Raw genomic sequence first — 25,674 nt, 5'->3', positions numbered from 1 at the left:
CTGCACCTTAATGCTTTACATCTCCTACAGCCTGAAAACAAGCTGATCAAATGTAAGCTTGCTTGTTCAAGGATAGCAGATTCTCTAACATACGTAAGATGTATTACCCAATAAGCAGCTTTTGCTAACGTAGGAAAAGCAGAAATGCATATGGCATGGTAGATGTGGTCTTACCCTCTAACCTCTTTTGCACTGCTGCATAGAATACTTTATCACTTCTACCTTTCTTGCTTGCTACATATTAAGTCATATTTTGAACACTTGCATTATTTAAGGCATAAAATTTGTCTTTTCCACCAGAGAGTTAAGTCAGACCTAGGCCTGGGACCTTCTGGGAACAGTGAAGTTGTATGCTGGTATATCGATACCTATGGAAAACGGGTAATATCAAGCACTAGCATAATAGGAAAGGGGGAACAGTGGAAAGCAATTCATATAACCGTCATCTCCTTCCCCTTTGATGCACTGGATCGGGAGAGGTCTAAGCCCTCCTATAAAAGCCTATTGCTTTTTCCAATTGTGAATAAGATTCCATTCATGGGTTGTACATAACATAGAACATAAGTATTGGGCAGCTTTTTAAATGCAGCTGAATTTCACTTGACATCCTTAAGCTGTTTTAACAGAGTATATAGAAACACCCTCTAGTGGCGCAGTTAAAGAGGGCATCTTAAAACAAATCCAACTACTTCCCATTCTTTCTTCAGAGGTTTTTAGCCGATAGTTGCAAAGGTCACTGGTAACAGGTAGCAGTGCAGGCTGTTTCTAGCAGCACTAGTACAGGCAGCAGCTGCTGAAGACAACTGAACGGCATACCACCATGCAGGACTGATGACCTTATGAGGAATGTTTCTTGGTAATCTTTTTCCCTAAAGTGGAAGAAAGGAACCTGCCACCATTGTCACGTACTCATTGTTTCTGTTGCTCTTGAGAGCCAGGATTTTGCATCTTCTAATGAATTGCACATTGATGTTTTCTAGAGAGTACACAGTCATGCTTCAGATGTGATCTGAGTTTTGCTGTATTGGTCGTCATTCGGCTCTTGTTCAATGTAATAGACATGTTAGAATGACACCGTTTCAATTACTGAACGCCTCTGGATTTCCTGCAGGAACTTGCCCTGACTAGCCCCCTCTCCCTATTTCATAAAGCTTGAACCAATTAAGATGGCATGAGTTCAGGCAACACGCATTGAACCAATTACATGAAGAGAGATCTCCTAATGAAGCCTGGTAGTTAATCCTTAGGGGGACAAACCTTGCTGTATTCAGTGATGTCAGTTGCTTCAGTTGTTCCCAGCTTAAGCTGGTGCGATGTAGACCCGCTGTGCTAATGTTCCTGGTTTCCAGATACTTACAGAAGCCCAAGCTTGTGTCAGAGGCTGTCTGAGTAGCTGGAAACAAGGAGAAGTTAACATAGGTGCCTTTACCGGTGCCACTGCTAGGTAGGGGAAAGAGACAGGGGCTGGCAGTTACCACCAAGATGGTTGAAAGATCCATCAGTTGGAAGCTGAAGTTAGACAAATGCAGACCAGAAATAAGAGGTAGTTAAAATAGGGAGGGTAGTTACCCACTCTGACAATTTACTAAGGGTTATGATGCATTTTCCATCACTGGCAATTTAGAAGTCAAGCTTTTTTTTTTTTTTTTTTTTTAAAGTGCTCTAATTCAAACAATTCTGGGGAAAGTTCTATGGCCTGCATTACAGATGGTCAGCCTAGATATTCACATTGGTCCCTTCTGACCTTGGAAGGTATTAATGGAGGTAAGAGGCAGAATGCCCAGGGAGAAAAGCAAGTGATTCACATTAATCTCAAGGGGGGGGGGGGGGGGGAAGAGGGAGGGGGAGGTGTCTCATACACTTCAGAACCTGACCACACCATACAAGTTTAGGAACTGCTGATTTAGCAGATTTGATTTTCATATGACTGAGGTTTTTCCAAAGATTGATGATGGCAGAGAGACAAGTTTGCATTACTCCTTCATACCCTTTAGGACAGATTTTGAGAGTGTTCAGAACCAACAGCAGGGACCAGACTTTGAAGAGTGCTCAGTAGCATAAACAGGGCATGTGTGTGCTAAGCTCTCCTGAAAACATGGTCTTTAGGCTAACAACATAGTTAGGGAAACACCCCTCCTATCTACTTCCACATCTTATTCCCACAGAAAGTGGGAATTCACAGACTCTCATTAGACACCTCAAACATTGAGAATTTTATTTAGTCTCACATTTAAACAGCAATGTAATAAGCAGAACTAGTTTTGATTAGGCCCCTTGTATAAGATTCTGAAGATGGGCAAAATATTTCAACTCCCTCCCCTGATCTCTAGTTTAGAACTATCCTGTTACAATCCAGCATGTTTATCAATATGGCAGAAAAATCTAAAGGACCCTTTAAGTTTTGTCAAGGTTTGGACATTCAGTTGTGAATATATGAACTAACAAGATGTTACAGATAGCTTTAGACCTTAAGTTTACTACTGAAGCATCTTTCAATTTTAGATCTTTGGATGCTCATTTTCAGCTTCTTCATTCTGTAGAACTTGATTAGGATAAACCTGTAAATTAAACAGTTAGAATTAGTGACAAGATAAATTTTAATGCTGAGAACCTTCACTACCTGTGGATTGATCTGCTTTGTATGATTCAGGAAGACTTAATTTGGCATCACTAGGTTTCATATTCCAACTGTGCTTGCGTAGATTAACAGTTGCACAATTAGCAATTTCGCCTCAATAAAAAGCAGAACAGATGTCTAATTATGGGTGTTACTCTCCATCAGAGACAAGCACTGTCAATGCACCTTACACAGTTTAGGGTAGGTAGTACAAGTTTGAGGTACCACTCCTTTGGAGTCCACCTTTAATGTCAGACTTGGACATGGAGCAAAGGAGGAAACATTAGAAGCTTTTGTGCATTCTTTCAGTTCCATTGCAAATAACTACAGGGGGCTCTGGCATGCACACCAGAATGGATATTACCAAGTACAATGCTGGTTCAGGCCCAGTTCCTGAGAGAATTAATCAGGAGACTTAAATCTGTACCAGACTACACAGAGCTAAGTAAGCTACTCACCATTAGCAAACCTGCATTGCTTCAACACCTCGCTGAAACCCTCACACAGCTTGAGGTCACTCTGGTTCTGTGCACACTCCAAAAACTGCTTCATTTCATACTGGCAGGGCGGATACTGGGACTGCTGCTGATATGCAGCTTGGGCTGCTTGAGGCTCCTAAAAAGGAAGCCACAGAAGCACAAATTCACATATTTGAAAAATGAACTTGAAGATTTCCAGATACAGAGAATCACACCCTAAGACAACTTACTACAATAGGTACATTTCTGCTTCTTTCTTCCCCCGTGAAGGCAGCAGGAGCTCCCTTGGAAGTTGTGCAACTTTCAAATACTAGAAGTAATATCCTGGCCCCACTGAAGTCAAAGGGAGTCTTCCCATTCTTAGGAACTTAGTGGACTTAAAATTTCATCCAGTGTTCAGCAACATAAGAACTGTCCCTAGAGGGATTCAAATCCCAACACAGGGAAAGAGTACCCAAAAAAGCCTGGTCCCAAGCATCACATTGGTGAATAGAGGTCAATTTAAATTCATAAAACATTGAGATATTTTCCTGTTCCCCTTATAGTTAGGAGATTTGTTGATAAATGAATTAATGTTTTGGATTGCAGTTGTCTGCATTTTAAAGAAAAATGTGATCAGAAAGTATACTAATGGAAGGCTAATCCATAACTCTCCACAGTCTATTTCAGTAAGATTAAGAATTTGGTACAAAAGCAGAACAAGGTAAGATGTTCAAATGCAGCTGACAGAATCTGAGCCTTATACCTAGCCTCTAGCTGACCATCTTACTCGATCGTGTCTTTTTTCTACTTGAGTGAAAAGCAGCACGTGGAAATTCTCTTCTGGACAAATCCAACAGCTAAATATTTCAGACCTTCATCACAAACTCTTAATGAATCCTAGAATGGCAGTTAATAACACTTGAATACCCATAACATCTTATTACTCTGATGGCTAGTTTACCAATCAAACCATAAGGGCATTAGATTTGACTGAGGCAATCTGTTACACACCCCTTTTTTGAGGGGGTGAGGGGGGTGTCAAAAGCCAGTCACTAGAATAGAATTATGCATGTATCCCCATATACCATCTCCATGGATTAAGCTGTCATTAGGCCTATAATGTCACTCACTATGGCTCACCTTACAAGTTTCCCATTTCATTCATAGCTCAGACTGAAGATACAATATCAGCCATGTACCTGGTAAGTAATGTCAGGCCTTGCAGCTTCAGAGCCACTTCCTCCACCAAATCCTCCTGTCATGGCATGACCAAGTGTGTGTCCTACAGCTGAGCCTACTGCTACTCCTGCAGCTGTTGTAGCCATCTGTGCCATCAGACCAGGCTGCCTTGGTGCAGCAGCAGAAGTCACTGCAGATGCAGGGGCAGGTGCTGGTACTGGAGCACGAGCTGCAGGGGGTGGGGGTGCTGCTCTCATTTGCGGTGCACGACTGCATTGGGGGGAAAAAATAATTAATGCAGAAAAAAAACACCCTTTATAAAAGGCTCCATTTAAAAGCTGAGTTTCAGAGTAGCAGCCATGTTAGTCTGTATCTGTAAAAAGGAGTACTTGTGGCACGTTAGAGACTAAAATTTATTAGAGCATATGCTTTCATGAGCTACAGCTCACTTCATCAGATGGATGCAGTGGAAAATATAGTGGGGAGATTTTATGTACATAGAGAACATGAAACAATGGATGTTACCATACAGACTGTAACAAGAGTGATCAGGAAAGGTGAGCTATTAATAAATGGACACAAATCAGACATCAAGAATCATAACATTCAAAAACCATTCGTAGAACACTTCAATCTCTTTGGTCACTCACTTACAGACCTAAAAGTGGCAATTCTTCAACAAAAAAACCTTCAAAAACAGACTCCAACGAGAGACTGCTGAATTGGAATTAATTTGCAAACTGGATACAATTAATTTAGGCTTGAATAAAGACTGGGAGTGGATGTGTCATTACACAAAGTAAAACTATTTCCCCTTGTTTATTTCCCCTCCTACTGTTCTTGTCAACTGCTGGAAATGGCCCACCTTGATCATCACTACAAAAAGGTCCCCTTCCCTCTCTTTGCTGGTAATAGCTCACCTTTCCTGATCACTCTCATTACAGTCTGTATGGTAACACCCATTGTTTCGTGTTCTCTGTGTATATAAAATCTCCCCACTGTATTTTCCACTGAATGCATCCAATGAAGTGAGCTGTAGCTCACGAAAGCTTATGCTCTAATAAATTTGTTAGTCTCTAAGGTGCCACAAGTCCTCCTTTCCTTTTTATTTAAAAGCTGAGTTTTTGAATACCTGTAATGTTTATACCACATGCATGTCTTGCAATACTAAGACTGAACTCTAGGGCTGGTGTACATGCTTTAGGCTTAGGTCCCCTTTTTGGAGAACTTCATAAAGATTTCACAAACGGAAACAGGAGATTCAGACCCCCTCCCCCTAATGTGAATGAAAAGAAAAAATGTGTGAACTGTGGGATAATCGACGTGTGGCGGATTTTCAAACCAGAGCCAGCTGGCTTTTGCCAAGGCTGATCCACAGCCCGTCCAGCTTGTAGGTGCCACAAACTAGTTTAGTTCAGGCCTGTCCAGGCAGCACCCCGCCCGGTTACAAGTCGGATGTTCCCTAAGCCGGTTAAACATTGACCGCCTCGACAAGGCCACAGCGCTCAACGAACACCGCCTCCCTCTGCGGGAGAGGAGGCCGGAGACGGTTACGTAACCGAGGCCTTGGAGCAGCCTCCGCCGCGGGCCTCACGGCGCGCACACCCCCCGCTCCGCCAGAGCTCCCTGCTGCCCTGCGCCCACACCAGGCTCGCTGGGGGAGGCTCACGAACCCGGATCCACGCAGGGGCTGCTGCCCTGCCAGGCCGGGGGAGACAAGGTGAGATTAATAGGGCCCGCCCCCCCCCAGCGCACCCTATCTGCCCTCCAGGCTCTTCGCCCCCTCCCTGGCCTGCCCCAGCCCCCCTCACCTGGCCGGGGCCGCCATGCGGGACGTGCGGCTCCGGCTGCCCCTCGGCATGCTGGCGGCTGCGGGCGGACTCGCTAACGGCCGGGACTGCGCCTGCTGCACCCTCCTTCCCCTGCCAACGCCGCGGGCCGCACTGATCGGATCCGCCGCTTCCGCTTCCGCCCCCTTGAAGGTCACCGGGTTGCCAGCGGCGGCGCGCGCCCTCACGCCGTAGGCGCGGCCTGATGATGTCACACGCAAAGAGCGGCGTAGAGGGCGAAGCCAATGCTCTGTGCTCCCTCGTGCTCCTCTGGCCCAGTCTCCACCCCCTGCCATGGCTGGGAGAGACTCCCCTACTGTCCCCATCAACCTGCCCTCAGACCAAGGCTGGGGGAGGAGGGACCCACTGGGGAGGCCCTGCTGGGATCCCCACAGAAGCCCTGCTGCGTAGAGGAAGGATGTTCTAGGGCTGCCCCTCGGCCTTGGTTAAGGCCCTATCTGTAGGCTGATGGATGTCTGCAGTATTGGGCCAAGTCTGAGACCCTGTGAGCAGCAGGTGGTCACTGTACCTGTGGAGTTGATCTTAACATTTACGGGGGTGAAATCTTAGTTAAAAATGGTCAATTTTATATGGTAGAAGAATGATAAAGAATTTAATGTATCTGTTTGTATAGCAACCATAATGGGGCCCCACTCCTGATGGAGACCTTTAAGTGCTGCCGTAACAGAAATGTGAATTAACAGTAAATGCATCTCATGTTAATGTCACTCAGCAGCACCACTGTTCAAAATTCAAGCCAAGAGAATGAAAAATAACAAATATTCAGAGGAAACCAATTAGTAAAGTGACTACAGATCCAATAAATGTATTTGGTAGGAAAGTCTTAGAGTAGAACCATCTACAATCAAATTACATAGTCTTGTGAATGCTGTTGTATACAGTATGTGTTTAAATGAGTTGTTATATATTGAATTAAGCCAAGTTTAGTTAATGTTAAAGGTTTTTTCGTACGTCTGAAACGTGTTAGTACTATACAAATACTACTTCCAAAAACTTACTTGAGTACAGACTCATGCTCAAAGCACCTTGTAATACAACATCTGTTCACAGCTGTTCAGCTAAAGTCCTAAATGTTTTTCTCTCTTTTAAACTGTGATTGGTTTGGCATGTATGAGAAATTATACTGTTCGTTTACATGTATTGCCACCTTTTAATTTTGATCTATTAATAGTTACATGCTCTAGAGAACAGGTGAATCAATTAAATCCAACTTTATAGCATTATGGTAACAATCAGAAAGAGTGGCAGACATCTCTCCCCTCTACCTTTATTTCATATCTCACTGCCCTGATTAACATTTTCTATTTATCCATATTTAATTACCAGTTCCCCAAAAAGCATAATTGTCATTTTTGCATACAGAAGCAACCTATCATCAGATTTAGACAGCTGTCTAGAAAGTAAAAAAACAAGTATTGATCAGAAAAACTATGACCATGATTCCACACAGAGTTGTGTGCAGGACCAGTAGTCTACACACACACAGCTCGTTGTGGGATGGGAGTCTTAAAAAAAAAAAAATCTTAAGAGCAGCAGGAGGAGTGACAGGACCCAACTCCCAAAAATTGCCATGATCAAAATCAGATTACTTATGTGATTTTACTGACAATAAAAGCCACTCTTTTTGTAAAAAAAAAAAAGCCAATAATAATACCTGTATTTACATATATTCATATAGCTATATTAGAAAGATGTTATATACAATTAACCAGTATATAAAAAGGTACTATGTACAGCCCAATGCCAATATACATAACCAGTCATTTAAAAACAAAGAAAAACACCAAAATTGCCCTAATAGGAGAGTTAGAAGGGATATACTTAAAATACACTCCTCTCTAATTTTTGTTAACTGTTATTACAACTCTTAAGATCAATAGAACTTGATGAGAATGTACATTATTTCAGTTTATTTTGTGTTTTTGATACCACTTCATATGTAGCTGCCCCTATATTTTAGGTCCTAGATCCTGCGAACAGCTATGCTCACAGTTTTACATGCCTGTGTAAATCACTGTGAGACTACTCATGTGCCTGTTCTTTGGCCCACAAACTGTATCTACAATGCTTGTTGCAGTTGTGAAGCATCTAGCATAACAGAGCCCTGATCCTGATGAGGGCCCCTTGCCGCTACTCTAATGGCACATACGTAACTTTAAGCATGCCAGTAGCCCCTATTATAGTAGACAATGGGACTACTCATGTCAGTAAAATTAAACATGTGCCGAATAGGGGCCTTAATCAGTTTCCCCTATTTGTATGGGTCTTTCAAACAGCAATAAGGGACTGAGATATTTTTGAAAATAGTGAAAATTAAAAAAATATATTTTAAACAACTTTAATCCCCATTAAAAAAATAAAACAACCCCCTTGATTTCATTTGATTTTTAATGGTGTACCTTTTCAACATTCTGGCTAAGATTTTTAAAGATCCCTGAAACCTCCCTAATTTAGAGCCCTTTGAAAATCACAACTCTATCACTTAAGCCCTGATCTTCCAAGCTCACATGTGCAGTTGGATCCCAGTGCCCACACCGACTCTCATTCATGGATTTCAATTGGGTTCTTTGTGAGTACAAGAGATCCACCTGTACATATGCTCATGTAAAATCAAGGCCTTAATCAGCAACTCTGAGATTTAAGGCCCCAATCTTGCAAATTTTTACACACCTGAGTAAACTCATTGAGTTCAAGAAGACTACTCAAGCATGCATCTACCCACTCTGCAACAGGATTTAATAGCAAGGAACCCTGACTTCAATGAAGCTTCACCTGGGCACAAGCATCCATACTAACAGATATGACTGTACTGCCTTCAATTGTAAAAGAAAACAAGGAGAACTTGTGGCACCTTAGAGACTAACAAATTTATTTGGGCATAAGCTTTTGTGGGATAAAACCCACTTCACTGGATGCAGGCAGTGGAAAATACAGTAGGAAGATATATATACACACACAGAGAACATGAAAAAATGGGTGTTGCCATACCAACTGTAACAAGACCAATTAGTTAAGATGGGCTATTATCAGCAGGAGAAAAAAAACCTTTTGTAGTGATAATCAGGATGGCCCATTTCAAACAGCTGACAAGGGGGGGGGGGGGAGAATAGTTTTTACTTTGTGTAATGACCCATCCACTCCCAGTCTTTATTCAAATGTAAAGTCTCTAATTCAGAAAGCCTGGCTTCTTACTTGTCTGTAAAGTGCTTAGCATACTGTTGGCATAACATAAAATAACACAAGATGAGGCAAAAAACATACCAAGGACCTTGGTCTTATTGAAAAACATGTCACTTATTTGTCCTACAAGACATGGTATTTAAACAGTGCAACAGGTGAGGTTAAGGAGATCCCATTGCATAGCATTCCTGAGCAGAGCTCCCTCTTCCTAAGGGGAAGAGCAGTAGGAAAGTGTGGAGGTGTTTAACATCTGGTCCTCTATTCAGCCTGCAAGAAATAGACACAAAACATTGTCTCTTTTAGTTACATGATCAGCTACTGTGTGACATTTTGCTGTTTCATTTAAACATGAGGTAAGCCAACCCTCCTCCTTTGTTATCAGCATGAAACCATCCTCCCCCAAGAATATTTACAGTGGTGGTGCCTTAAAATCAGGCAGCTCCTTGGGCTGCACGTGCTGATGCTTCAAAGTAGGAGGGGGAAAAGTCGGGGTATAGAGAGGCTATGAAGTTTTATCACCGCAGTTAGTCCTAACGCTCATTATTATTATTTATTTGTACTACCATGTCGCCTAAGGGTTCTAGTCATGGGACCTAGTCTCCTCTGTGCTAGGTGCTGTACCAAGAGAACGAAAAGTCCCTATCCAAGAGGCTTACAAGCCGAGTACAGTGAGAAGGAACATTATGGACCTTGGGTTGCTTACAGAGGGGTACCATCGGTTTGGGGCTCGCGAGTTGGCAGTGCAGGGGGCATGGGAGAGGAGCTAGTGTACAGATTTGGGTGGCTGCAAAGGGGTTTCGGGATGGGGGAGCTGTGTAAGGAGCGCGGGTCACCTCCCTGGGATGTCCGGGGGGTGGGTGGAGAAGGAGGACCCCCCCCCTTGGGCCTAGCTCGTAACTCGCCCTGGCGCTGCGCCTCCCGGCCCGGGTGGAGCGAGGCCCGCGCTGCTCCCGGCGGCGTCGCTTGGCCTGGCTGTTGCGCAGCTTTTGGGCGAGCTTCCTCTCGTGGCCGGCGGGGAGGTAGCGGTTGGTGCGGAGCTCCCGCTCCCGGCGGCTGCGGCCCTTCCCGCCGGAGCCCGGGCCCCGCGGCCCGCTCCACTCCCGCACGTTGTACCACTCGTACGGGTCGTAGCGGGCCTCAGCCTCCTCGGGCTCCTCCGCCCCAGGGGGCGCTGCCTTCTGCGGCCGGGTAGCGGCCGCTCCCTCGGGCTCCTCCCGGGCCCCTGGCTCTCGCATGCCTGCCGAGCCCGGCTCTGTCTGCACGCAGCCCCGCCCACCTGAGTGGGAGGGGCACTCCGCTCCGCCTTCCCATTGGCTCCGCCGCGGAGGGCGGGCTCTAACGCGCCACAAACCCCGCCCCTCCCGTTGCGTCATAGACCATGTCGCGCCCTCTCTGAAGGTTACCGGCCCCTGAGCTTGCGGGGTTGCTATGGCAACAGAGGCCTATGCCAAAGGGTCCCCCTCTCACTCCTCAGGCCTACATGCGGAGGGGTATGCCCCTTGCTTTGCCCCAGATGTATACACAACGGGAGTGGTCCTGCCTCCAAGTCTATATACAAAGTGGGGCGTCCCCTGTATAGCAGATTCATACCCAAAGGGGGTGTCCCCTGACCACAAATCTCTATCTGCAAGGGGTGGTCCCCTGCACCCCAGTTCTACATAAAAAGGGAGCACTCATCTACCTAGAAAAAGAGGGGACCTCCCCCCCCCCAAGCCTGTATACAAAAGGGACCTTGCTACCTATCTCTCCCTATATGCAAAGAGTGGGAGGCTCTCTCTTGCACAATGCACATCCTTTTTGGCACACAGGATCACCAGAACTTCACCATGGGATTGGGATATGTTAGAAAAAAAGAGGATCAGAGATAGGTGGCAAAAAATAGGAGAGATTGAAAGGATTAGGACTTTTTAGTACAGGGAAGGGACATGATAGATGTAAAAAGAATAATGAAAGGCATTAGAAAAAGGAAATCTGGCACTTTTATTAGATACTTAATACACATTAAAGTGAAAGGCAATATACCTAAAACTGATGAAAGGAAATACTTGTTTAGATAGCACAATTAACCTGTGGATATTGCTGCCATAAGATAGCAAGCTTATTCAGATTTTAAAAAGGATTAGTTGTTTACATGTATAATAGGAGATCCACAGCTATGTTACAAATATATAATGAAAAACAGTCCTCGCCCCAAAGAGCTTACAACAACCTACATATACGCACACCATGGATAAATGTGTCCCTCTGATTTCCTGATCCCTACTTATTCAGTTAATGTAGGAAAGTTTGTTTTTTTTCCTGATTAGGGGCCTGAGCTAATATCCACTGAAATAAATAGAAGGACTCCTGTTGAAGTCAATGGACCTGGGATTGGGCCCTGTGTGTGTGTTTTTTTGTTGCTGTTTTTCAAATGGCAGAGGGAATCAGCCAAAAGCAAAATCTCAGGTTGCTTTATTTCCCATTGTAGGCAGGTATATCTCTTATTTGTACTGTATGCAAGCATTCAGAAGTTCATATATTTAATATGATTGCTACCATGCAACATTATAACTTAATGCTCAAGCCCAAGGAGGAATAATTTCCACAAGAGAAAATTTGTCATTCCTTTTACTTCAGTTTTTTGCTGCTATGTAAGGAATGTGTACAAGACTAGAATTATATTAAATACCGCTCGGAAATTATTTCAGCATTGTTGTGTACGATGTTGCTGTTCTCTGACTAGTGATACTCTCTCTGCATGATCACATCATTAGTATTATCAGCTGGTAAAGTATTATTAGTCTGAAGCGCAGCTTGAATCACAGATGTAATTTCTGTTAATTCCTGTATTAAAGGGGAGACAAACAAACCACTTATACTGCAACAAAATATCTTACAAAAGCAAATCAGTGAGGTAACCTGCCCATTTAGTGTGACATATACAACAAATAAACCACTCACATAATTTCTTTTAATTTATGGGACCATACAAAACTGTTTGCAGGTTTTTTTTAAATCAATTTGGATTATATGTAACTGTTTGCAGGTCTGGACCTTTATTATTGTCTCAGAAGCTGTTTCCCCCACCTTCTGAATCTCTGTCGTTCTTTTTCCCTGACTTTTCTCCAGTCTGTTAAGATCTCTATGGCATGTATCTTTCCCTAAACGTCCCTGTTTTTTGGTTTTGTTTGTCAGCCAGGCAATAATTTCTATTTTTAATAATTTCTAAAGATATTATTACACCAGCTGCCAATCTAACTAGGCTGAAAAATATTTGCTGTGCTGTATTTATATGAAAAATATTCCATGTTTCTATAGGTTTTCATACAGAATTTGGATTCCAGATAGTAATAATTTCAGATTTTGGAACTAGTTTTGAACTCTCTCTCCTAAATTTGGCCCATAGTGATTCCCAATAGCACATCCTCTATAAATCAGCCATTGACACAGAAAGTATCATTCAAAAGTTGACAGAGGAAAAATAAATTGTATTCCACCTGAAGTAAAAATTCAGGACCCAGTCCTGTACCTGTTGAGTGCTTATTGTGAAGAGTTGTGTCCTCAACTCTCTGTGACTTTAATAAGAACTGAATGTGCTAAACACCTCTTAGGCACTGCCTGGGTTCTTACCTGGTTGCGCCTTCATTAATTATACATAACAATATTCTTAACTGGAAACTTTGTGTTATTTGGGGGCTGAACTTCAAAAATGTGACTGCTGCCAGTCAAGGGACAGGGTTGTTTCTGTTCCCCCATACCTCACCTTTATTATCTCTCCTGTGCAACCCGACTTTTTTTCGCCACACCAGTAGAAATTAGAGCCTAGACAGCAAGGACAGCCGTTTTTATTGTTAATACATTTTTATGAGTCCTGAGCAATACATCTCTTCTCTTTGCTGCAGTAATTTCACAATGTGTTTCTGTGTATTGCTTTTGTTCCATAGAACAAAAGAGGCACTAATGGCATCATTTGTGCGATGAATGCTGCCATTGTGTTGCTTTATTGTTTCTTGTTCCTTGGGAAATTCTACAGAGGCTCATATTGTACTGAAAAAAGAAAAGGAGTACTTGTGGCACCTTAGAGACTAACCAGTTTATTTGAGCATGAGCTTTCGTGAGCTACAGCTCACTTCATCGGATGCATAGCATATCGTGGAAACTGCAGAAGACATTATATACACACAGAGACCATGAAACAAAACTTCCTCCCACCCCACTCTCCTGCTGGTAACAGCTTATCTAAAGTGATCTTCAAGTAGGGCCATTTCCAGCACAAATCCAGGTTTTCTCACCCTTCCCCCCCCCCCGCCATACACACATACAAACTCACTCTCATAGGGATGGGCTATTACCAGCAGGAGAGTGAGTTTGTATGTGTGTATGTGGTGGGGGGGGGGGGAAGGGTGAGAAAACCTGGATTTGTGCTGGAAATGGCCCTACTTGAAGATCACTTTAGATAAGCTGTTACCAGCAGGAGAGTGGGGTGGGAGGAAGTTTTGTTTCATGGTCTCTGTGTGTATATAATGTCTTCTGCAGTTTCCACGATATGCTATGCATCCGATGAAGTGAGCTGTAGCTCACGAAAGCTCATGCTCAAATAAACTGGTTAGTCTCTAAGGTGCCACAAGTACTCCTTTTCTTTTTTCTTTTTACGAATACAGACTAACACGGCTGTTACTCTGAAACCTGTCATATTGTACTGAGTTACTGTCTGTTAGTATGTCTAGCAGCAAGCCCAGAAGGCTCAAGAGAGTAGGGGGATAGATGGGCTGTGATTGTACTTTAAATATGCAGGAAGATAGAGGCTGTGGAGGGTGTTTATGATAGTGCAAGGCTGATTCTAGACTCTGCTGTTATACCTCTTTTGTATTTATAGTTCAGAGACTTTAGCTGGCTTCTCAAACTATAACCAGACATGTATTGAAACTGCTCCTGCCAGAAAAACCTTATTTTCTAGACTATCTTGTTCTAGGACATTAATTCATAAGAAAACATATTCTCATGAATCCATCTCCTCTCCTCCTTAATCACCCTACTGCTTAGTTCTCAAAAAGTTTAGTTCTGCAGATTACCAGGAAAGAATCTACAAATCACTGATGATTTTTAGACACAATTTAAGATTATTGTCCTACACTATCCTTTCCCCGCCTTTTCCTTCTTCCGTAACCTCTCAAATCTTACAGTAAGGCTTAATGGGAGTATTGTTCTTAAGTACAATGGTATACCTTGTACCTTTCTTGTTTCTTCTCCAAATGGACTAAAGCATAAAGGGGACTTCAAAAGGAGATGCATGTGCTAAAACCCATTGATAGTTTGTCCTGCCGAGGTCAATGCCACAAATTCCATTTATTTCAAAGGGAGCAGGATGGAGTTTCTATTACCTCATTTCTTAAAGTGAGTTTGGAGTTGTTTATTGACATTTTAGTGGTGTTTGGGATGGTCATGGAAACTACATGGCTACTGGCAGAAAAATATTAGTTATCTACAGCCAATCTAGAAGCAACTTGAGGCCTACCCCCGCAAGCCCATACCCCATATTGATGTTTTCCATTTTCCCCCTCGTGTCCATGCAATATTATTCATGTGCCCTTTGACCATGTCCTAATGCACTTTGCCATTTATTACAAAGACAAAACAAAACTGGTAACTGAGTGGGTAGCTGTTGGGGTAGATCCCTTGGTTCACAAAATCGAGTGTGACGTTAACACCTTGCTCCTCTAGCAGGGTATGCCCAGCCTAGCATGGGTACAGCTAAAAGCTGTTTGGGGAGCCAATATAGGGAAGATGGTCTGGGTTAGGGTCTACCAGGCCCCGCCTCAACTGATACCATAGCATGGACCCCATCCCTCACTGATAAAGGGGGATCCCTTCTCCCCATTGACATAAGCAGGCAAGACTCCACTACCAGGTCAGCTGGACGGGTGGCTGTCGCACGGGAATCTGGTCGCACCACACGGCGGAGGGATTCGAACACACCACCCCCAGCCTCGCGGCTCGCGCCCCGACGCCACACGGTGACCTCTTTTCGACCTGAGCGCGCCTGCGCCACACCCCTTCCTGGACGTGGCGTCTGGGAACGCCCTGACGCACCTCCGCCGGCGCGGAACGCCACGTCCAGGTTGGCCGAGCTGCTGAGCCAATGGGCTCCCGGCGCGCGTGCGCTGCTGTCCCCTTGCCGGGTCCGCGTCGGGGGCTGAGGCGGAGGGAGGGGGGAAGATGGCGGCGCCCGTCCTGCTGCGAGTGTCGGTGCCGCGCTGGGAGCGGGTGGCTCGCTACGCGGTGTGCGCGGCCGGCATCCTGCTCTCTCTCTACGCCTGCCACCTGGAGCGGGAGAAGGGCCGGGACCTCCACTATCGGGCCCTGTGCGACTTCAGCGAGCGGGTGCGCTGCTCCGCCGCCATCGCCTCCCGGTGAGGGGGCTGTCGCCGGGGGCTGCGGCAGGCGCCAGAGACGGGGGCCGGGTAGGGAGCCGAGAGGACGGGGCCGCCCGGGGAGGTGGGAAAGCCCGGCGCCGGGGGCCAGGAGTGGGCGGGACAGGAGGGAGGGGTGGACTCGGGGGTGACAGGTATTGGGGTGGGGGGTTGGCTTCTGGGCGGTGGGTGGAAGAGGCAGGTGGGCGACGTGCAGAATCTAGGTCTGGCGCTTCTCCAGCTGAGGGGTAATGGGAAGAACCCCCCCCCCCAGCAAGCTCCCCTCCCCGGTGAAGCGGGTACCGGGGTGCGTTTTCTCTTCCCCAAGGGCAAAGGGGGGAGGAGAGGGAGGCTCCATCACTGCGTCCCTCAGCCTCTCACGGGGGGCTGCAGGACTCGGAGATTTCATGGCTCGGGACGAATTGTAAAGGGGTGTTGTCGTCAGCGTCTCCTCGAGGATGGAGGATTCTGCCCTAAGGAGACGTGGGATTATTTCGCTCTGCCAGATTGTGATCTTCATTTCAATTGCTTCTGCTGGGTACGGCCTTGGGGAAATGGTAATCTTGCCATTATGGGCTTGTGATAAATGAGGGGTGGATTCCGGGCTGATAGAAAGCGGCTGTTGTGTCATGCATTGAGGGAATGAGGTAGGAATTGCTCTTCTGTGTGTTTTTTGTGGGGCGCGAGGAGGGTTTGAGGATTAAGTACATGCCATTTGTGTTTTGTCATCCACGGTGATTAGGGTGACAGGCATTTTTTGGTAAAACGTGGTTCATCAAAATTAAATGGTGTAAATAATCAGAGTTTGAGGAAAATATTTAAGATATTGGATGTTTAGGTTGTTTAATTTTAACATAAACAGTTGAAGTGCTTTTTCAGTAAATGTTGTTTTACCCCATAGTGCATATGAGTGTCTGTCCGATGCATTTAAAAATGCTTAATGTTTAATGCTAAGGGTAAGACTTAATTTGCTTCAGTACTGAAGACCCCATTCCAAATTTGGATTTTTCTTAATATTGTAGGATGAGCTTCTCTATTTAAGTATCAGTAATAAAATTAAATGGATAGCTGCTTTCCATTTTTACAGGTATTTTAGGAGATTAATAGAATATAAATTTTATATGGTACTAGTCTGACTTCCATTGGCAAGCAGCTAGGTTATTTAATCATAAATGGTGTGAAGAATGTATGTATCCCTTATTTTTTACACACTAATAGTGCTGTAACTTTGCCATTCACTGTTCAAACTATAATAAACTTACAAATGTGGTTAAGTGCATATAGCTTTCCACAATTTTTTTAAAGAAAAATTAATAGGAATTATTTTTTAGTCTAAGAAACAAGAGGATTATCCAAAGACAGCATTCACTTGTAGATTAGAAATCTCTCTCTCTATTGTTTAACAAGTTGTAGAGCTGGAGGGATTTGGTCCTTGAACAAACATATATTCTCTAAACAACTTGCTTATATTTTTGAAAAGTTTTGTGTTTTTTTGTTGATGCTTTTGGGATAACGTGTTCATGATTATTAATTCAAACACCTAAGGCTTAAATTCAGTGAGAATTGCAGAAATGTCTTTTTTTTCTATTTAACTCAAATATTTTAGCAGTCAAAATACTTATTTTAGGCAATTATCATATTGTCATATCAGGATTTAATCATAGGAAAAATAATCCTGTAATAAATGAAAGAGCACATGGGACTTGCTCTCTAATTTAGTAGTACTTACTCTGAAAACTAATTTTATTGTGATTAAAACCAACATTGCAACATACTGTGTTGAGAAGTTTATGTACCAATCTCTGAAAGGAATTTTGTTGGGTCTGGGTGGGGACTTCATTTTTGCTTTTCTGCTAGTCATCAGATTAATCTTCAGCCAAGAAAGGACTTGAGAATTGGCCCTCTCTCTTTGAGAAATAACTTAAAATCTTAGTCTTCTCTCTCCAGATTAAGATGGTCAAACAACTTGAGCAATTACATTAAACTGTGATTAGGCCACTTATGTTAAACTATTCAAACATCATTAACAATATAATTGTTACCGAAGCTGTAACAAAAAATCAAAAGTCTGGTCCTGTGTGTTTTGGCTGAGTGGGGCAACCGTCACAATAATCAATTTTTCCAACCTTTGGACCAGAAGTCAGTGGGACTGCAGTAGTCCTAAGTAACATTTTCAAGATTAGACCATAGGGTTTTACACCCCTTTCTTTAATTGCTGTACTTAAAATGCTGCGCATGTATAAGGTCTCAAGTTTCAAGTAAGTAAATAATGAAGTACAGTCTTGTGATTAATTTTTACAAAGTATTTGAATATGCAAAAGTGCTCTAACTTTTTAAGGAATTTTTAATGGCTCATTAGTATTTGACAGGTTTCAGAGTATTTGAGTAATTAGAGCACTTACTAAGGGCACGTCTTCACTAGCAATGTTAAAAAGCTCTCCCAGCGCTGTAAAAAAACCCACCTCCATGAGGGGAATAGCTGCCAGCGCTGCTGCACTGTCTACACTGGCACTTTACATCAGTGAAACTTGCAGCGCTCAGGAGGGTGTTTTTTCACACCCCATAGTGAGAAAGTTGCCGCACTGTAAAGTGCCAGTGTAAACAAGCCCTAATATACTACTACAATCTGAGTGTTGGGTTCCTGTGATGTGGTATTTGTGCAAGGACCAAAGAAGTAACTCAAGACAGGTGGAGCGGTCATGCAAAAGGTGTCTGTGGAACAGGTGATATTAAGCATGCAAATTATCTTTATTTCAAACCATATTAGGAGAAGAATGCGCTTTCAGCAAATGATAATATTTCCAATACATAAGTGAGAGGATTATCTGTGGCATGGGAGCTGTGCATTTTTGTTGAAAGAATAGTCACTCTTAAAACACCGCCAAATGGAGATTTTTCTTTTTATGCTGTTTCTTGCCTTTCACTGTATTTCAGTTAAATAGTTTGACACCTCCAGCAATAGTACTGTTTCATTGGAACTTAAATTCCAGTTAAAGTTGGCAGAGACAGTGAAGGCTCAAATTATGGTGTTCCAGCATTTCAGGTATGCTAGTAATTTTAGTGTTAACTTATTATTCTGATCCGCTATTTAAATTCACAGTTCAACAGCAAATAGATTAGTCGTCTGTCTTCAGCTGAAAGACCAGTCTTTAATTTGTTAGTGTTGTGCAACAGTTTTCTTCCTTAAGCTAGATTTGTGACTGAAATTTGAAGGGGATCTGATGGTTTGTAGATGAATCCCCCTGGGACAATATCTTTTCTTAAAGTGTTTGTACAAGTGGTGGATTGAATAAAAACACTCAGCTGATGTGTTTAGATTAAAAGTAAATGTGTAATTTAGCTTGTCTGTAAATTTATTTAATCCCCAAACTGACCAGATCAAAGCAGAATAAATTTTGGTCTTCAGGGAAGATATTTTTTCATTAATAAACTGTTAGCAGTTCACAAGTCACTTATAAGATGAATCAGGTATTGACTCAGCATTGAAAAGGGAAATAATTAATGTAGGCTACTATTGATGGGGAGAGGCCTGGAAAACCATGTATCTGGAAATTAATTCATCATGATGAATTAATCAGAGAAATCTAGCTCCTCACTTTTATATGTGAAATATAAGCTTTCTATTGAGTTTATTTCAAGCTGGTATCAGACCACTCTAAAATGACAGTTTGCTCAACATTGCAAGACCACTTTCTTAAATATTCCTCTAATTATAAGAATGTACTATTGTACACTTGAATATAAATTTTATTTTGCTATACATGGCAAACTATAAAGAGGGCCTGATTTTATAATTAACACACTTTATACTCAAATAAGGAAGTAGAATGTTTATATTTAACTGAAATAATTTACTTTGTGAGTTACAAATAAGTTGTTAAATTTAGTGTTTGATGGCAAATTATACTTTAATATGATTACAGAATACAAGAAATCTATCCTTTAATATCTCTTGCATGCTATGGAGTAACTTTTCTTTCTACCATTTTATCTTCCTTTTGGAGATGGAATGCTCTCCATCTATTTGTGTTGACACTTCAGTAACATGGGAAGCCTTTGGAGACTTCCAAATATAACTGAGTCCCCAAGGGAGTTCACAAGCGAAAAGCGAAAGTTAGCAAGAACATTGTAAGCTCATGTTACTGCATCTGAGAAAAATGTTAGGAACTAAGGAAACATTCAAAATCTTCACTTGGCAATTACAGTAATGTTTTTAATAACTTAATTCTTTTATGGGTAAGAATAATTGTAAATAGCTGGTAAAATTTTAATTACAATGAAATCTGATAATAGCAATCATGAAAGGAACTGATAGCCTGCTGTAAATAGCATCTAGACTATTCCAGAGTAGCTTCAAAAAAACCCAGAATGAAACATGCAAGGTTGTTTGTGATACTTTATTTTTAAAAAGTTAAATTTAAATTTTAAATCCTCTCATCTAAAGGCTTGGGTTTTTTTTTTTTTTCTATTTTGTCCTTTGCATACTGCAGTGGACTGTTTTAGGTCTTCAGATATGTTTCTGCCTCCTGGCTATCTTCCAGGTTGATCTTTAAATGTCTTATGGAGTGGGGCATGTCAGCGTATGACTATTAATGCATAGCCCCTAACCCAATGTGCGTTAACATGTTGGTGGCAACTCTGAGACAGATTTCTGGTGGCTAGTGTGAGTGACCATTGGGGCAGGCTTAATTTTACATCTTGAACAATATCTGCAGCCTTCACCAAGTGGCTGAATGTGGAGGGTTTGGAAATAGTCAATATTGATCTAGTTGGGCACATTCAGTTTATCAAGTAAGTCCTAGAATAAAGATAAGTCCAATAGCTTTTAAGAGTGGACATTGACTTGGGTGCGACTCTTCGAACAATCTACTTCAGGAACTCTATCTTTAAGGTATTACCAAGTGTGGAAGGACGTCAGCTATCAAACTATGCTGAAAAACATTTGGTGGCTGTATGTATATCTCATGCAAGAAATACATTTGGATAGTCAAATTTAAAAAGTCATTAATTTATAAACACGCTCTAGAAAATTTTGCTGTTTTTGTGGATGAGTCTTTGCAGTTCTCCAGTTGTTTCATGTGGAGTTCCTGAGCATTGCTGTGTAACCACTAATGTTTTTCTTTGTACAATGGCATCTGTTTACTAGTTTATCAAATACAATTAATAAATAGTGTTTAGAGCTTGTCTAACTATGCCAGATATTTATAGAAGTATAACTTTTTTATTTAAAGTGGTACAACCCCCCTATTTTGGACATTTGATACTGGTATTAAAATGTTATACCAGTATCGTTTATTCCCATGCAGGAAGAGGAAAAAGATATACAGCCCAGTGTGACCACATCCATACTAGAACTTTTACCAGTATAACTACTTTGGTGGTGGTGTTTTTTTAAAATCACACCCCTACTCAAAATTCTTATACTGGTACAGCTTTTAAGAGTAGACCAGGCCTTAGATATAATCAAGGTCAAGTTCACAAGAACCACCCCTAAACCATATCTAAACCATGGGACATAGATCAAAGCTTCTTTGATTTCACACCTAACCTGCTGTTTATATTACAGGTTCCTATTCAGTTCTGTTGTGGGGCAGTTCCTGTAAACTTGATGTCTGTCAAGTTTGATTCCAAGTTAAGAACATTTTATAGCAGTTATCTTTCTCTTTAATGGTAAGTCCACTGACATCAGCACTTTTATATTGCTGTAGTTTCAAGAGAATATTCTAATATTTTTAACCCTGACTACTGCAATTATTAGTGACTGAGGTGTAAGGTTAGCAACCATAATGGCAATCTGGGGTAGAAAGCCAAATACCCTGTCTAGCCATTCTTTGGAACTGTCTTAGCAAACAGCGTTAATTTTAAATTTTACTGGTGGTTTTGATTAGTATTATTCATTCTTCAGTAGTGAGGCACCAATACAGATTCCTTATTGGTTTGTCTTTTGTGACTTCGACCACACTGAGTGCAAGCTAGTATTTTTGTTGGATTTTGTTGACTCAGTGCAGCAAAAAATAAAGTTTAAGTAGTAAATCTTTCTTGAAGGTCAGGAGTGTGTGGACATTCAGCTGTAGTCATTCCTATAGTATTTAAGCTACCGTGGTAGGTATGTTGTATGGAAACACAGATCCATCAGGGTTGACCCTAAAATGTCTTCCAAGGGGTTTAACTTGGCTTCTGTAGTTCACATTGAACAGGGCTTTCAGATTGTTGGGGCATATCTACAATACAAACTTAAGTCAACCTATGTTAGGTCGACTTGCGGCTACCGCAGCAATTACTGCAGTGGGTCATGTCCACACTGCCCTTCTTCTGTCGGTGGTGCACGTCCTCACCAGGAGCACTTCCACCGGTTTAAGAGGGTAGTTTGGGGGGGCCGAGAGCCCGGGGAGCCTCGGTGCAGCTGGGCTCGGAGCAGGGAGCCCCTCATCTGCCCCAGGGTAACAGCCCTCTGAGCGACTTTCTTGTCAGTTTCACAGCTCCAGCATAGAGCCGTGAAATTGAGAAGAATAACAGCAAGTAGCGGATGTAAGTAACAGGTAGTATCTACAGGGACACAGTGTTGCCCTTACTACACTGACATAAGCCCTGTGCCTCTCCTGAAGGCGGAGTTATGTCAGTGTAGTAGGGAACTTGCATCAGCAGGAGCAAGGCTTGTAGTATGTACACTGACATAATTAGGTTGATGGGAACTGATGGGCAGGATCCCCTGCGAGACAAACATGAGGGGGGAAGGAGTCCAGGAGAGCCAGCTGTATTTTAAAGAATCCTTGTTGAGGTTACAGGAACAAACCATCCTGACGTGTAGAAAGAATAGTCAATATGGCAGGGGACCACCTTGGCTTAACTGTGAAATCCTTGCTGATCTTAAACACAAAAAAGAAGCTTACAGGAAGTGGAAGATTGGACAAATGACCAGGGAGGAGTATAAAAATATTACTCAGGCATGCAGGAGTGAAATCAGGAAGGCCAAATCACACTTGGAGTTGCAGCTAGCAAGAGATGTTAAGAGTAACAAGAAGGGTTTCTTCAGGTATGTTAGCAACAAGAAGAAAGTCAATGAAAGTGTGGGCCTCTTACTGAATGAGGGAGGCAACCTAGTGACAGAGGATGTGGAAAAAGCTAATGTACTCAATCCTTTTTTTGCCTCTGTCTTCACGAACAAGGTCAGCTCCCAGACTACTGCACTGGGCAGCACAGCATGGGGAGGAGGTGACCAGCCCTCTGTGGAGAAAGAAGTGGTTCGGGACTATTTAGAAAAGCTGGACTTGCACAAGTCCATAGGGCCAGATGTGCTGCATCCGAGGGTGCTAGAGGAGTTGGCAGATGTGATTGCAGAGCCATTAGCCATTATCTTTGAAAACTCATGGCGATCGGGGGAGGTCCTGGACGTCTGGAAAAAGACTAATGTAGTGCCCATCTTTAAAAAAGGGAAGAAAGAGGATCCGGGAAACTACAGGCCAGTCAGCCTCACCCCAGTCCCTGGAAAAATCATGGACCAGGTCCTCAAGGAATCAATTCTGCAGCACTTAGAGGAGAGGAAAGTGATCAGGAACAGTCAGCATGGATTCACCAAGGGCAAGTCATGCCTGACTAATCTAATTGACTTCTATGATGAGATAACTGGCTCTGTGAATGAGGGGAAAGCAGTGGACGTGTTATTCCTTGACTTTAGCAAAGCTTTTGATATGGTCTCCCACAGTATTCTTGCCAGCAAGTTAAAGTAGTATGGGCTGGATGAATGGACTATAAGGTGGATAGAAAGCTGGCTAGATCATTGGGCTCAAAGGGTAGTGATCAATGGCTCCATGTCTAGTTGGCAGCCGGTATCAAGCGGAGTGCCCCAAGGATCAGTCCTGGGGCCGGTTTTGTTCAATATCTTCATTAATGATCTGGAGGATGGTGTGGACTGCACCCTCAGCAAATTTGCAGATGACACTAAACTGGGAGGAGTGGTAGATGCGCTGGAGGGTAGGGATAGGATACAGAGGGACCTAGACAAATTGGAGGATTGGGCCAAAAGAAATCTGATGAGGTTCAACAAAGACAAGTGCAGAGTCCTGCACTTAGGACAGAAGAATCCCATGCATTGCTACAGACTAGGGACCGAATGGCTAGGCAGCAGTTCTGCAGAAAAGGACCTAGGGGTTACAGTGGATGAGAAGCTGGATATGAGTCAACAGTGTGCCCTTGTTGCCAAGACGCTAACGGCATTTTGGGCTGTATAAGTAGGGGCATTGTCAGCAGATGGAGGGATGTGATCGTTTCCCTCTATTCAACATTGGTGAGGCCTCATCTGGAGTACTGTGTCCAGTTTTGGGCCCCACACTACAAGAATGATGTGGAAAATTGGAACGCGTCCAGCGGAGGGCAACAAAAATTATTAGGGGACTGGAAAACAAGACTTATGAGGAAAGGCTGAGGGAACTGGGCTTGTTAAGTCTGCAGAAGAGAAGAATGAGGGGGGATTTGATGGCTGCTTTCAACTACCTGAAAGGGGGTTCCAAAGAGGATGGCTCTAGACTGTTCTCAGTGGTAGCAGATGACAGAACAAGGAGTAATGGTCTCAAGTTGCAGCGGGGGAGGTTTAGGTTGGATATTAGGAAAAACTTTTTCACTAGGAGGGTGGTGAAGCACTGGAGGTGCTAGGGAGGTGGTTGAATTGCCTTCCTTTGAGGTTTTTAAGGTCAGGCTTGACAAAGCCCTAGCTGGGATGATTTAGTTGGGGATTGGTCCTGCTTTGAGCAGGGGGTTGGACTAGATGACCTCCCGAGGTCCTTTCCAACCCTGATATTCTATGATTCTATGATATGATATTCTATGTAAGCTGCCTTACGTTGACCTAGCTCTGTAGAATAGACCAGGTCTTGGTTTTGGGTTGTCCCAGAGCAAAAATACCAGGATATTTGAAAACTTTTGCAATTATATATGGATTAATCATTTTTGTTGTATGAAAGAAGTTGTTTTGAAAGCCACTAGTATAGTTACTTTCTAAATCTTATTTTCACTGCAGAAACTTGCCATCTGCTATAGCACATTCTGTGCTATATTAAACAGTCAGCCTAGCTACTGCCTCTTCGGGAGGTGGATTAACTACAGTGACTGGAGATCCTCTCATTGTTGGAGTGAGTATGTGCACTGAAGCGGCCCGGCTGCAGTGGTTTAAATGTAGACATGCTCTTGCAGATGTAGTGCGCCAGGAGTTAAACCAGCAGCAGGAAAAGGGCTGCCATGTGTTCACACTGTCAGCTGCAAGTGCAGTGGTGTGGTCACATTTGCAGCACTTGGAGCAGCTTTTGGAGTGGTGCATTATGGACAGCTATCCCACAGAGTACCTCTTCCCATTCTGGTGCTGAGGCTTGTGGGAAGGAGGATGGGGGGCGCGGGGCATCCTGGGTCCTGTCCCAGTGCCCTGTGATGCATCGCTTCGCGTCCTGGCAGTCACTGTGCTTCCGGTCACATTTGGAGCCATCTTTCAACGGTTTTTGTTCTGCGCGCTCTGTCTTCCCTTTTGGTCTGCGGGAATGGATCCCGAACTGCTGAGGAATATGGGTCACCAGCACATCACGAATTGCAGTTGAGTTACTCCTTAAGCTACAAAGTGACAGTGAGGAGTCTGATGATGTCGACACGCTTAATGCATATGACATGAGATTGCTTGTGGCATTCACAAACGTGCTCACCACTGTGGAACGCTGCTTTTGGGCTTGGGAAACAAGCACTGAGTGGTTGGATCACATCGTCGTGCAAGTCTGGGATGAGGAGCAGTGGCTGCAGAACTTTCGGATGAGGAAAGCCACTTTAATGGGACTGTGTGCTGAGCTCGCCCCCACCCTACAGTGCAAGGACACGAGATTGAGAGCTGCCCTGTCTGTGGAGAAGCTCGTGGTGATTGCAATCTAGAAGCTGGCTACTCCAGACAGCTACCAATTGGTCACTAACCGGTTTGGAGTGGGCAAGTCGACGGTTGGAATCGTGTTGAGGCAAGTGTGCAGGGC

The 25,674-nt window shown here is 43.3% G+C and overlaps 3 protein-coding genes across 4 annotated transcripts in view; 1 reads left to right on the top strand and 2 right to left on the bottom strand.

Annotated features, from left to right (window-relative positions):
- Window positions 1–2,243: 2,243 nt before the first annotated feature.
- Window positions 2,244–6,247, bottom strand: CHCHD2 (coiled-coil-helix-coiled-coil-helix domain containing 2). The gene is made up of 4 exons (XM_074974764.1): window positions 6,069–6,247; window positions 4,278–4,527; window positions 3,076–3,232; window positions 2,244–2,558 (listed from the first exon to the last, which is right to left on the bottom strand). The coding sequence occupies exons 1-4, from the start codon at window positions 6,116–6,118 to the stop codon at window positions 2,548–2,550; spliced, it is 468 nt and encodes a 155-aa protein (XP_074830865.1). The 5' UTR covers window positions 6,119–6,247; the 3' UTR covers window positions 2,244–2,547.
- Window positions 6,248–8,507: 2,260 nt separating this feature from the next.
- NUPR2 (nuclear protein 2, transcriptional regulator) lies at window positions 8,508–10,548 on the bottom strand. Of its 2 annotated transcripts, none has more exons than XM_074974481.1 (2): window positions 10,121–10,548; window positions 8,508–9,554 (listed from the first exon to the last, which is right to left on the bottom strand). In XM_074974481.1, exons 1-2 carry the CDS (start codon window positions 10,520–10,522, stop codon window positions 9,546–9,548), a joined length of 411 nt encoding a protein of 136 aa, XP_074830582.1. In that variant the 5' UTR covers window positions 10,523–10,548; the 3' UTR covers window positions 8,508–9,545. The 2 variants fall into 2 exon arrangements, with proteins under 2 accessions (XP_074830582.1, XP_074830583.1); XM_074974482.1 differs by having other exon boundaries at window positions 8,513–9,554; window positions 10,190–10,548.
- Window positions 10,549–15,467: 4,919 nt separating this feature from the next.
- VKORC1L1 (vitamin K epoxide reductase complex subunit 1 like 1) overlaps window positions 15,468–25,674 on the top strand; it is a 28,847-nt gene continuing 18,640 nt past the window's right edge. The window contains exon 1 of the mRNA XM_074974763.1: window positions 15,468–15,676. Within this exon, the coding sequence (XP_074830864.1) occupies window positions 15,483–15,676 (194 nt within the window). The 5' untranslated portion in view covers window positions 15,468–15,482. The remainder of the gene's footprint in view (window positions 15,677–25,674) is intronic.

This window comes from Natator depressus, chromosome 17, assembly GCF_965152275.1.
Source record: "Natator depressus isolate rNatDep1 chromosome 17, rNatDep2.hap1, whole genome shotgun sequence".
Lineage (NCBI taxonomy): Eukaryota > Metazoa > Chordata > Testudines > Cheloniidae > Natator > Natator depressus.
Note: the sequence above shows the minus strand (reverse complement) of the source record. Positions and strands in the feature narration are given on the sequence as shown.